The 13,605-nt window shown below is 35.8% G+C and overlaps 1 protein-coding gene across 1 annotated transcript; it reads right to left on the reverse strand.

Annotated features, from left to right (window-relative positions):
- Positions 1-7,972: 7,972 nt before the first annotated feature.
- Positions 7,973-11,482, reverse strand: LOC137742314 (beta-glucosidase 13). The gene is made up of 13 exons (XM_068482155.2): positions 11,215-11,482; positions 10,952-11,021; positions 10,719-10,777; positions 10,506-10,581; positions 10,295-10,372; positions 10,051-10,138; positions 9,694-9,949; positions 9,412-9,527; positions 9,103-9,320; positions 8,977-9,008; positions 8,780-8,882; positions 8,501-8,609; positions 7,973-8,415 (listed from the first exon to the last, which is right to left on the reverse strand). Exons 1-13 carry the CDS (start codon positions 11,392-11,394, stop codon positions 8,187-8,189), a joined length of 1,614 nt encoding a protein of 537 aa, XP_068338256.1. The 5' UTR covers positions 11,395-11,482; the 3' UTR covers positions 7,973-8,186.
- Between the last annotated feature and the right edge of the window lie 2,123 nt (positions 11,483-13,605).

The raw sequence follows: 13,605 nt of genomic DNA on the forward strand, positions 1-13,605 counted from the left end.
GGCTAGGCCGGAACAGTGACCCAAAGGTTTGGGCTTAAGACTTGGGCCGGGTTTTGGGCTACGTTTGGGCTTCGGCCTTCTTCTTTCTTTTTTTTTTATTTATTTATTTTTTCTTCTCCAACCGGTTGCCACTGCAACCGTCGGATTATGGAAATCCCGCCTAAGAACAAAACGAGATCCAAATAGCTTGATTTCTCAAGTATTTTTCACACTCTTGCTATCAAAATGAAGATAAACGAGTTTAGTTTAGGATTATACCTTCCCCTCAAGTCACATGTGGCCGAAGTTGGCCTGAAAAGGTCTGCAACTCACGACATACATCATCGGAAAATCGGGGAAGAGTATCTCTGCGTTCAAATGTCACCCAAAATCCTTAAGAGCACTAGAAACGTAAGGTAAAACATGATCCACGAAGATTTGGGTGGTTTTTTGAACCTAATCACATGGAAAATTTTCGAGGTTCTCACCGGGAAACATAGAGGTCATAGTCTGGGTTTGTGTGGGCAACTCGAGATCTGGGTATGCAACTTCACGACTAAGAGATGATGTGGCTTTGGGTTTATGGTCGTTATGCTCGTTGGAGATGATGGTGGATGATGGACCTCGCCGGAGCAACGCCGTGTGTGGGGGTCTTGGGTTTCTCTGCATTTGCAGAGAGAGAGAAAGAGATAGAAAAAGAGACAGAGAACGGGAAAGGATGAGAGAAGGAGAGAGTTTGAGGGAAGAGAGGGACAAAATGAGGTGGCAGCGTGGGATAGGTCCGAGAAGACTGACAAGGAACACGAGTGTAAGGGAAGGAGTGGGGTGTGGGCCCTAAATGGCTCACAAAACAATACAAAATATCTTCTAAAATGAAATTACCAACTTGACCTTGGTATTCAATGTTTCGTAAAATTTTAACCGTAACTCCAATCCCGATTCCGCTTGCGCCTACACGTTCGTACTGTCGAGGACTTTGAGGGTACGCTAAAGTAGTAGCTTGTACACGTCCGAAAAAGACGGTCAACGAAATTAACAATCTCTATTGTAGGGGCATTTTCGTGAATTCACACTTTTAAAATTAATAAAATCGTATAATTAGGGACGGGTTGTCACAACTACAAATTTCAATTTTTCCTTCTTTACACTTTTAATCCAATTGGGACCGTATGTGCATGCATGCATGGAAGGGACCAGAAATGCTAAAGTATTTCAATGAATGTTATAATTTGATAAAAACCTTCAACAATATTTTGCCATTGATTATCTTCTTGCCAAATGTTTTCTACAATATGTTAAAACCAAGCAGCACCCAGTTATTGAACTCCCAATGAAGTACATATATGCGCATGAATGCTTTCATATCACCTTACGAATAACTAATATTTTTAACTTTTCATGTTCAGTTTAGAAGTTGTAGAATTGAATTACCAATAAGGTTTTCCAAATTTTAAATGGCAACCTGAATATTAAATTTTTTTTCCATTCCCATGGATTGCTTCAATCCGTGAAACTAGCACAATCTGGACAACGGGTATAGCAATTGGTAGAAACTGAGATTTTTAATCACGTTCAGATTACTAATGAGCACAGTGCTCGTGGTTGATTGCAATTTACCATAGACATCAACCGTGGTAGATGAGCTTTTTCTTCTAGTATTCTAAGTTTAGATCGGTGTATGTTTTTACATATTTATCGTATAAATTTTGTGCTCTATTGATTGAAAATAATTTTCTCTTGATTGTTTTACTATTTTATTCAGAACACTTATTTATGAGACGGATTTGCATAAAAATGGAGGTGTCTCAAAGCAGTCATGCAATTGAATGTACAAAAGATACAAGGCATGGTGGCCTGTTGGGGCGTCCGTTTCATATACGCTTCTCTTCTTATTTGGCGGGGTAATGCTATACATGAACCATTTCTAATTATGGCACTGCTAGCATACAAGTTGAGTCATACTAGCGTAACAAAGTATGAAATTACGAATATTGTATAATTAACCAAAAAAAAAAAAAATGTCGAGACAACTACAAACTAAGGAATAAATTTTCATCGACTCGTTTCTGATATATATATTGAGTTAAAAGTAGTGTTTATCATAAGTGACTCTATAAGACCTAATACTTAAAAATCTAAAACACCCAAATAATAAAATAAATCTAAAATACTAATATTTTTCAACACTCCCATCAAACTCAGGGTGATAACGACATAAGTTTGACAACAAGCAAATGCGAATGCCTACTTTGTTAGGCGGATATGGAGGTAGGCATATTCTATTTGGCGCTCTTCAACATATTTTGTTAGGTGAACATATACTTTGCAGCATCTTCAAGCAGGCATATTCATGCAGATAGATGTTGAGAGTAGAGAAATGAAACATATGAATGTTTTCTGCCACTAAACAAACAAGATCTCATATCACAAGTACATCAATAAACGAGCATAAATCAAATGTATCATGACATATACAACGTTGGAAACTCTAACAACAATTACTAAAGCGTCATCAATCCAAGCAGTTAAGTAATTGTGATAAACAGTTGCAATAGACTCTATACCCAACAACATCAATCCTTCTCACGTCACCCTTATAGACCCCAATAACAACAAATACTTTTTTTTATCATCAAAACATTTACTGTTTTTTTTTCTTTTTTTTTCCTTTTTTCTTCCTAATTTACTGTTTTTTTTTCTTCCTTTTTCCTACTGTTTTTTTTTCTTTTTCTTTTTGGGAACCAGTGGAATGGACTTTATGGGGGTACAACTAGAATATAATATTGGGTACAAATGAGGTGCGTCAGCATGCCTGGTGGCTGTGACAATGCAAAATCGAAATCATGCCAGGAGGATCCTTGCTAGATCCTTTTTGTGAGGATCTTGGGATCCTCCAATCACATCCATTCATCATACATCGTGCGGTCAGAAATCATTGTAAATTTTTTTTATTTAAAATGAATATAAATAGTACCTGACAAAAACTGGCTGCACGATGTACAATGAACGGATATGATTGGAGGATCCGTCAAGGATCCTCTCTCAAATTCATGGGTTCATCATATCACGACACATATGTGAGTTTGATCAGAAAAAATGACTACAGTGGTTCAATGTGATCTCGTTTCGTGGCCTAGAAACAAGCAGTAATGGTACTTGGGTTCGTCAGAAACTGGTTGCTATTTGGGTTTCTGGTTGCAGCGATAACATGCAGATGGATTTGCATTAGCAATATCTAGGTAGCGCGACATGGACTACGACAAATATAGTGGGCATTGAGCAGTGCAACCCTAAGTCAGTGGGAACGGTGGGTGAAACATGTTGGAATCCCACATCGGCGTGGGTGAAAAGAAAATGGGAGTTTAAATATGATTGCCCCACTCTAATTAATATCGAGACTTTTTGTGATAAAACCCCACACATGATGGATTGGGCAAGTGGGAAAGTTGGGACAGTATCGGTGTTGATAGAGTGAGGTGGCCACTGATCCAAAAATCCAACATGGTATCAGAGCCAAGGTTCGGGCCCCGTGCAAGCCAATGAGCTTGTCCCCAAGAAGGAAACAAGCCATGATTCTTAACATAGAATGAAGGAAACAAAACCAGGATTCCTAACATAGAGCTGGCCTCTGAGTTCTATTGAAAACAAGTTTGAACTCTTAACATAGAGCCGACCTCTGAGTTTCAATTGCTTATGTGTGGATCTCCACGTGTGAACAACTAAATGAGGTTACACGTGAGGGAGAGTGATGGAATCCCCCATCGGTGGGTGAAAAGAATAATGGGGATTTAAATATGATTGCCCCACTTTAACTAATATCGAGGCTTTTTGTTATAAAACCTCACACCTGACAAATTGGGATGGTGGTAAAATTGGGGATAATATCGGTGTTGTTAGAATAGAGCCTCATGGGCTTGTCGATCCAAAAATCCAACAATACCCTAGAAAACCTAATACTTGAATTATGTAAAATACCCAAGCAATAAAATATACCTAAAATTAGTGCTAATATTTTCCAACAATGTTTTCTCTAACCACTCAGGACTCGAACAACTTTAATATTATGACTAACTACATTTTACACCCTACAAGTTTAAGGTGATTTGCAAACTTAACCATGATGTTTCAATCTTCTCATATTGCACCATGATGTTTTCAAATCGTATTAAATTTACACCTTTTGTTTCTTTGAACATCTAATCCTTTATTTAATTGATGAGTTTTTTTTTTTTTTTTGCCCCTCACAAGTCACAATCCTAACCCATTAGAGACAATAACAATCTTGATGTGACTCCATTTTTCATGTCAGTAACTCATCAACTTTACTAAAAAAATAAAAGAAGGGAAAGAGAGGGAATCAGATTCTTTGCATGCACTTCACACATGGAGTAATAGTACTGACATTCACGTTGAAGAAAAAACTGTGGTGGCTAGTGATTTAGGGGTTGTAAATATGTGGTGATCCATATCGGTAGTGCGAGGTTTAAAGTTTGCTGGAAGAGGGAAGACTTTAGTTGGCAACGGATTTTTCAATCTAAGGGCATCTAAGTCTTTGGGCACACTAGATTTGGCTAGATTTATAATTATCTGAAAATGCTAGGAAAAATGCCAATATAGATGGCTTCAAAGAGGTTAGTTTTTAAAACCAATTAAAGTATTGGAGTGTATGAGAAATGACACAACATGAGGAGGAGATAGAAGTTCCTTCCCAAAAAAAAAAGAAAAAAAAGCTTAGAGAGAGGGTTGCTGGCGCTCTTTCTAGTATTATCACTGCACAATACATGGGTACTAACTGGTCAGTACCCATTTTAACTGACCATTTATGTGGCCTATTTTAAGGCATCTGTCACTTTCACGACCTTTGCTAACTTTACAACCAAATGCAAACCAATGCTTTATACCAAATACAAAACAGAACTCTTCTTCTTCGATATCTGCAAGTCTTCAATGTTATGGCTATGGTTTCTTCTTCATCGCGTCTTCTCTCCTCCATCTTCCATCCTCCACTGACCCCATCCCCGCCCAGTCCCTCTTCCAACAGTGGATTCCACCGTTGCAGTGACAACCAAATGCAAACCAATGCTTTATACCAAATACGAAACAGAACTCTTCTTCTTCGATATCTGCAAGTCTTCAATGTTATGGCTATGGTTTCTTCTTCATCGCGTCTTCTCTCCTCCATCTTCCCTCCTCCACTGACCCCATCCCCGCCCAGTCCCTCTTCCAACAGTGGATTCCACCGTTGCAGTGAGATAGACGGCGACGAAATCTGTAGCTATGTGGGTTTGAGGTACGTAGATGCCGCCGACTTGCAGCGGCAAGGATTACGAATCGTCGATGGTAAAGGACTCGACGTCATCTTGGCAAGTGAGATCGAACTTGGCATGGCTGTCGAGGACAAGGTTGGTGAAATGAAGTTTATGACTTGTATCTTGAAGATGATTGCGGAGCCGACGAGGTCATGGTGGGTGGCTATGAGGATCTTCGCAGACTTGTTGGAAATGAAGAAGACTAGTGTTTGATCACGCGTTTAAAGCATGGATATGTGTTTAGTTACAGAAATGACAAAAGCACTCGGATTGACAAATGTTAAAAAATTTTTAGGCCACACGAATGATCAGTGAAATATGTACTGACGTATTTTCCTTATTCACTTGCTAAAAAGAGAACAATAATGTTATTAATTAGGCACACAAACTGACCATACATTTTGCAATCGTTAGACCTACATGTATTAGAGAATATATATTTTTTAATAACAAAAAAAAGATATTATTTACAAGAAGGGATGGGAAATCGTTCAACCTTGAATAAATGATGTAGGTAAACTTCCTTCTCGTTTGACTTCGACTATCTCTTGTCCGCGGTGCTACAGTCTTATTTTTCGAGTTAAAGAACGAGTAAATAAAAGCATGATTAAATTGATAGAATCTCACTTAGTACTACGATCTAGTGATATTCCTCTTCATTTGTAAGTGAAAGGTCTTAGGTTCATTTCTCGCCAAAGGTGAATTTAAACTACATTATTCCTAACACATTGTGATACTAAACTCACCTCTTCTTTCTTAATGTAAATGATATTGTTTGTTAAAAAAAAAAAAAAAAATTAATAGAATCCGGTTTTGTTCAGCTGACACCGTACTCTTCTTTCTTTTTCTCGCTGGTCCAACCAATGTTCACCCAAAGAAGTAGATCTTCTTCTGATGCAAAATCTTACATAGGCTCCGATAGTAACCCCATTTTCTTATCTGCACAGCCCTCAAAGTTCACCACAACCCATAAAAACGGAGACCAATTTGATCAATTTCACATATCTCTACCAATCCCAGCCACACAGTGACACAGACAAATCGACGAACACAATTCTACATCCATTTCGATCCCACCTATGATCGTGCGAGGCTGGGAGTCTCATTGCCAAAGAGTCCCCACTGTTTTCTCTTTTCTTTTCATTCAAATATAAATTTGTAATAAAAGAAATGTACTTATGAAAATCCATCAAAATCATAAACCAAGTCCACAAAAATCCTTAAAAATCCATACAGAAATCTCTAAAAATCCATATGGAATTTGTAGAAGCTCTCAAATCCTATCATTTTTTTTAAGCAAATGACATTATTTATAGGGGGAGGGGAGCAAATTTTCACAATGTGATTCAAATTAGTCTTTGACGAGAAATGAATCTACGAACTTTCACTTATAAATGAAGAGGATACCACTATATCGTACTAATAAATCTATTACTTTAAAGTGTTTTATTTATTTTATTTATTTTTTATTTTTTTTAAATCATCTAAAATCCTAAATTGACTACACCCCCCCTAAATTGGTTAAGGTGAATTTAATTACTATTTTTATGTAATAATAGTTTTCAGATAAAAGTAAATTAACGAATTAGTCATAATTAATTAGCTTTATGACTCAAACTTGACCATTGATAAGGGCTAATTTCATGGTAAAAAATTTGTGTCCAAATTATGAGAATTGTAGAATTCAGATTCCCATTGTATTAACAATCGCCTACAAGAATGGAGTTTTTCTCTCAACATTATGCAAATGAAAATACACACTAAGAGAAGCCTTTGAAATTTTCGTTTTTCCCTAGATATGCAGTTCTGACAAAAATGCAGGTTTGCCTGTTTTTAATACAAAAATTGGAAGGATTGATCGTGTAGAAAATTGTGAAAGTTTGACATTATAATTTTCAGTGTCTTAGCTTTCATGTCCAACTAGACTTGTGTCCAAATTCGTATGCAAAGTCGATTATCTATTAAAAATCATCCAAGAAAGAATGGTGTGATGTGTGTTATATCGTGAACCATTCTTGACGAATAGGCTATGGTGGGGTATTAAGGAGATAAGTTCTCCATGGACGTATCTACACGTAGAGCTCCGCGAATATGATAGAATATGCGTGTGGCAAAGCATTATCTTTAGTTGTCATTGATTAGAGTATTTATAGATGTCTTGAGAGCTCTTGTAGGGAAAGTAATCATAATTAAATTGGGAGACTATCTATGAGGAAATCTACTATAAGATATCCAATCTTCCTAGGATGACATTGCCTATTTCCTAATATATCCTAATTTGACTTGAATTAGGGTTATCAAACTTGGTTGGCAAGTAATATCTTCAGTGGGCTTAAGCCTAGTATGTCGGACTAAGAATGTAGGACTATGCTTCATGGGCTATGAGCATTTTGATCATTTTTGCTACCCAGGTGCCATGTGTCACGGTTTCAGAAAATTATGGTCCCCCACATTTCAAATGTTTTTCGATGACTCACTTGCATTTTTACAAAAAATTGATTCAAAAAAAAATTCCACTAGAAACGCTTTCAGCCATTTTAAACAGTTCAAAATGAACCCTTAGTATATTTTGGTTAAGGAATCACTAGCTAGTATAATGTGGCCTAAGGCCATTGATTATCTATGCCAACTTTTTGGTCAAAGCCCACTAAGGGTAAGTGTACAGTTTAATTGAACACTCAACATTCAAAAACATTTATTTTCATAAATAGTACATTACATTCATATGGAATTCAACTGCGGAAGAGGCACTAGCCATAATGGCAACACAAATATAGAGAGACACACACTAATAACATATACAACAAACTCATAACGAGTTGTTGCAACTTATTCCAAATCAGAAGGAGTGAAGCTGAAAAAACTAAAAGCAAGCCCCACAACATTCATCATTTGAAGTTACACTTGATAAAGAAAATCAGTGTCTCCAACATTATTGGCCAAAATATTTGAACTTCCTTTGCGCTTCTTGAGGAAATTTTTGAACCAATGGGTCGAAAGTTTTGGGTACCTTTGGAGCCCGTCAAAATCCACATAGTTAATACCAAATCGAACTGTGTAGCCTTCACTCCATTGAAAGTTGTCTAAAATTGCCCATGCAAAGTATCCTTTCACATTACTACCCTTCCTGCACCACAAAATAAATAAATAATGACTTGATATCACTGTAAAAATGCAATATAGTCCTAATTAGTATTTCAACAAGCACTTACTTGATTGCTGCTTGAAGGTAACAGAGGTGGCGATTGTAGTAGTCAGTCCTATTGGGATCATGGAGGGCTTCCTCTAGTGATAAGGTGGAATCATTGAACTCATCAACGCCTGCAATATAATTCATTACATATGTATTTAGTACTTTCTCTCAAAAAGAGAGATGTAGTTGGTTTTAAATTTAGATTTGGAATTACTCATCTGTATTTTACATCAATATATACATATATATGTCAAAAATTAAAAAGTGAAATTAAGTGAGGCTTAAAAGCGTCAATTACCATTCTCAGTAATGTAAATGATTGGATCACCATACTTATTCTTCGTGTAGAGTACAAAATCGTGAATTCCTTTTGGATAAACATATAACCAGTCTGAAGCAGCCTGTAATACCATTTGAAGATATTTGAGATGGTTAGGAATTGTATAAAATTAATCCTCCAAATACAAATAACTTAACCTGAAATTTGATGTGTACCTGAGGACCAATAGGAATGCCATCACGTTCAGCTGCCATAACATAAATGAATGCGATCAATATTAGAATGTAATAATTCTAAGATATTAAATAATTAGTCGATAAAAGGTTTTCATTTGTACTCACTCATTGTGATAACATGTGGATCGTATAAGTAACTTGCAGGTTTAGAATAATTCTTAGGTACATCAGTTGCATATAGAGCAGTATAATAGTTCAATCCAACAAAATCAAAGGACCCAGTTAACATCTTGGATTCTTCTTCCGTGAATTTTGGCAATCGTTCTCTAACAAGGTATTGCATGGTGTACGGGTAGTCACCTCTTGTAATTGGATCCATAAACCTACAAAGATGTGAAAATTCCAATAATCAACTTTATAAGTCATAAAAAAGAAACATAACCCACTTGATTTATAAATTAATAATACACTTGCCATCCAAACATAAAATCCATAGCTCGATTTGCAGCATCTATATCTTCCTTTGCATCTGAAGCAGGCTCAAACCAATGTGACAGTAGTGTTATTCCTATCACCCCATTTTGATATGCCTACAAAGAAAATTCAGAAAATGATTTGATGTAGTGCCATACAAACTCCAAACTGTTTACCTCGCTATACAAAAGGTTTCCTCTTGTGGTGGAACCTAATACTAGTCACTCGTGGAGATTTCAGACCAAAAAAAAAAAAGGGAACTAACTAGTTAATTCATTATACCTGAAATTTATCTTTGTACACTTTTACAGTAGCTGCATGAGCAAGGAGTTGGTAGTGTGTTACCAAATAGGGTTCAGTAGCCGAATCTCCACCAAGGCAGGTTGGGTCTTGCCAAGCAGAGCATCGTCCCGGTGCGTACATCCCGATTGTATATGCATGGTTACTGAAGGTGTATGGCTCATTCAACGTGATCCAGTGCTTCACCCGATCACCAAAAAGTGAAAAACAAAGTTCTGCGAAGTCTTTAAAGTCATCGCTGCGTGTCCAAATTTCAAAACATTTTTGTTAGATGTGGTACGTTTTATTTAATTAAGCAAATGACCAATATTACACTTAAGATAAAATTCGTTTACTTACACAATACGAGGGCTTAAGAAACCACCATAAGCATCTTCTAACGCTTGGGGAACATCCCAATGAAAGATTGTCACAAATGGCTGTATGCCTATATATAACATTATCAGAATGAAAAAAAAAAATTCAATACTTTGATTCAATATTGTTTTATGAGTGCACGGTATTAAAATTATATATTAATGGACGGGATGATATATGAGATTAGATGGGATGGATGATATGTGAGATTAAGTAGCTTTATCACCATTGCGAAGGAGTTCATTGATGAGATTGTCGTAGTATTCAATTCCTTTCCTGTTGACACCCCCACTTAGCGTGCCATCTAATAATTAGAACAAAATAGTCAAGTGAGTTAATATACCTATCTATATATCGAAATCGAATTAAGTAAAACAGGTTAATCGATGAAGTAATTGGTCCCAAATCAAGGATATGGAGGCGGATGTCAACATTACTTGGCAACAATCTGGACCATGAGATAGAGAACCTATAAGCATCCAACTTCATATCCTTCATAATTGCTACATCTTTCTGTAATGACAAGAAAGGCATACATAATTATAAGAAAGAAGCTAAAAATTAATTATGGATCTCATGTTCAATGTGCTCTTCAACTTCATAGTGGGAATTTAGGGTTTGGAGAATAATATTATTCCTTGATTGACAACCTTATAGAGGTGGTATTGATCAATGGCGACATCTCCATTGCTGTGATCATCGATTTTTTCTGTCATTAACCGTAGAAGATTTTATTATTTGGAGCATAAAGATGGTAGGACTCATAGAATGCGAACTATTATATATGTCCATGTAGTGCATGTATAGTCCATATGCATCGAAAATATACAGCATATACTGCATGCCCAAGGGTATTTGCTGATAATATGTAGAAGACTATAACCTGGATGGTCGTGGGTGAAGGTGTCCCATATGCTTGGTCCTCTACCATCAACGTTCCATGCACCTTCTACCTGAAATATGCATATGCGCATTTAAACTGAAGATGTCAATATTCATGCTTGGAATCAAACTGAAATGTGCATGTGCATATATATATATGCTATAGTTTTTTCTGACATTGAAATCAAATTAGACCTATGTGATTATATGAAACTCAAATTAATTAAAGGGTAATTAAATAGCTAAGCCCTAGCAGGGACTGGCCTGGTAAGCTGCTGTAGATCCACCAAAGACGAACCCTGGTTTTAGAGCATCAAACTTGGTCCTGTCAAGTGAGTTACAGACAATGGGTTTATCTGGCTTAGCAGCTTTGGTGTTTGTCAATGCAAAGCCATTGAGTAGCAAGACACACAAGAGCAAAGAGCCTAACTCATGCATTGCCATAGTTAACTGGAGGGGTTTTGGTGATCGAGATAGCTAGGTTGGTTCTTCCCTGCATATTGCATGGGGTTTATATAGAGGGCTACGTACCACGTCTAGACGTGAGAATAATTGATAAGCATTTATTTACTAAAATTTGATAAACACGTGCAGGCTTTAAAAAAGTGAAGACCACTGAAAAGTGCAAAGCAAAATATACTTTTGTAACAATAATAATTAAATATGAATACGGTTGGGATAATACATATTTATACAAAAAACTAAATATACTTTTGTAACAATAATAATTAAATATGAATACGTTTGCAATATTATATTTTTTTTTGTAAGTAAACAATTTCTCAAGCATGTATATAACGTAAAACTTTGGTGGATTGGTTATGGGAAATATATCAAGGAATGGAATTAGGTAAAGAGAAATATTTAAAAAAAAAAATTAAAAATTGAAAAGTGGAGAAACGCAGTTCAAGATACTGTAGGATATGACATTTTTTCATCCTTCGACTTTTTATCCAGTTGGGACCTCACTAGCAAGCAGTGGCGGTACGCACATGCATGGAATGGACCAGAAAAGTTAGAATCCGACCTCGCCGGATCTTCTTTATGAAAATAAAAGAGATTATATTTTCTTTTATGTAAAAGAGATTATATTTTTTTTTATATGTCAAAATTGACAGCACACAATCTATATGCTAAATCATGTAGAATTGACAAATCGATTAAAACTTACATCTGCTTTCAAATTTTCTTACATAACATTCTCCTTAGCATAGACATCTCCTTTGAAAATGCTCAAATTTAATAAATTATCATACAATTTATTTGACCAATACATAAATTAATACAATTTCAATATTTCAACGTGGTGTATGTGAGAATTGAAATTTCTTGATCTATTTTGAAAAATCAGCCCATATATGAGGTGTGGAAATGTAGTTTACTCAACATGATTAAAGATATGGATTGAGGATACTCTCCGGATCCTCTTTGTGAGGATTCCGGAAATTCTTAAATGGTGTCCGTTCATTATATATTGTACAGTCATAAATCATTTTAAATATTTTTATTTAAAATTAAACAGAAACAGTACCTTAAGAAAACTGACCGCACAATATACGATAGTACTCACACTAAGGGGTGAGAGAATGAGTTAAGCCTTACAATGAGCTTGCCATAATAATGTAGTTCAACTTCGTTTTTGGCGACAATCGAACCAAGGACCTCTCACTTACTGGTAAAGATGAATAGTATTAGATCGTAGTACTATGTGGCAGAGTAGAACTAACTTTAACTTTAAAAAAGAAAAATACATAGTTTCTCTTTCCTTTTTTGAAACTCTTCTGACTTCATCTTCCACAAGCCACCAGAATAAAGAAAACCCCAGCAAAACTCTCCTCCCTTGCTTTTAAATTCCTAAGGATATCATTATCCCTCGTAAACTTGGGTTTGTTAATTGGTAGCTATTGGAAGGCTATTAATTTATTCTCGGATCGCCGTTGCATATGTAAAGTGGCCTGAAATGCTTTACTCGTACTTTCCAATAATAAGATTATTGTCTTTGAACAAGGGAAATAGGATTGAAGTTTTGAGTCTTGACAATTTATTAAGAAAAAAATTATTTATTGATACAAAACCCTCCATCCAAAATCTTCTTGGTCAGTACGAAAATAATTTATTTCTATAATTTCGGTTGGTTGGGGTTGGGGAAGATGGGAAGGGGTTAAAATAAAATCTGGTTCTTTCACTCGGTGTGAAAAATTAAAAATTAAGAACTGCAATGGTGAACTGAGGAAATTCGAGGGAAACAACGATGGGGAGTTTTTCTGTTGATAATTTATTTTATTTTTTTTGAACAAAAACTCGATAAACACGGGCAGGCTTTAAAAAAGTGAAGACCACTTAAAAGTCCAAAGCAAAATATGCTTTTGTCACAATAATAATTAAATATGAATACTGTTGGGATAATACATATTTATACGAAAAACAAAAATACACACGCACACACACAGATATATATATATATATATATATATATATATATGTGATACATTTTCATCTTTAGACTTTTAACCGAGTTGGGACCGTACTCCACTAGCAAGCAGTGGCGGTACGTGCATGCATGGAATGGGGAGATTTTTCAATGTGATCCGAATACGGAATGATACATCATGTGTCATTATACAAATGGTAGGATATGTATGTTAAAAATTTAAT

Source organism: Pyrus communis, chromosome 11 (genome assembly GCF_041283825.1).
Source record: "Pyrus communis isolate YQ-2024b chromosome 11, ASM4128382v1, whole genome shotgun sequence".
NCBI classification, from domain to species: Eukaryota; Viridiplantae; Streptophyta; class Magnoliopsida; order Rosales; family Rosaceae; genus Pyrus; species Pyrus communis.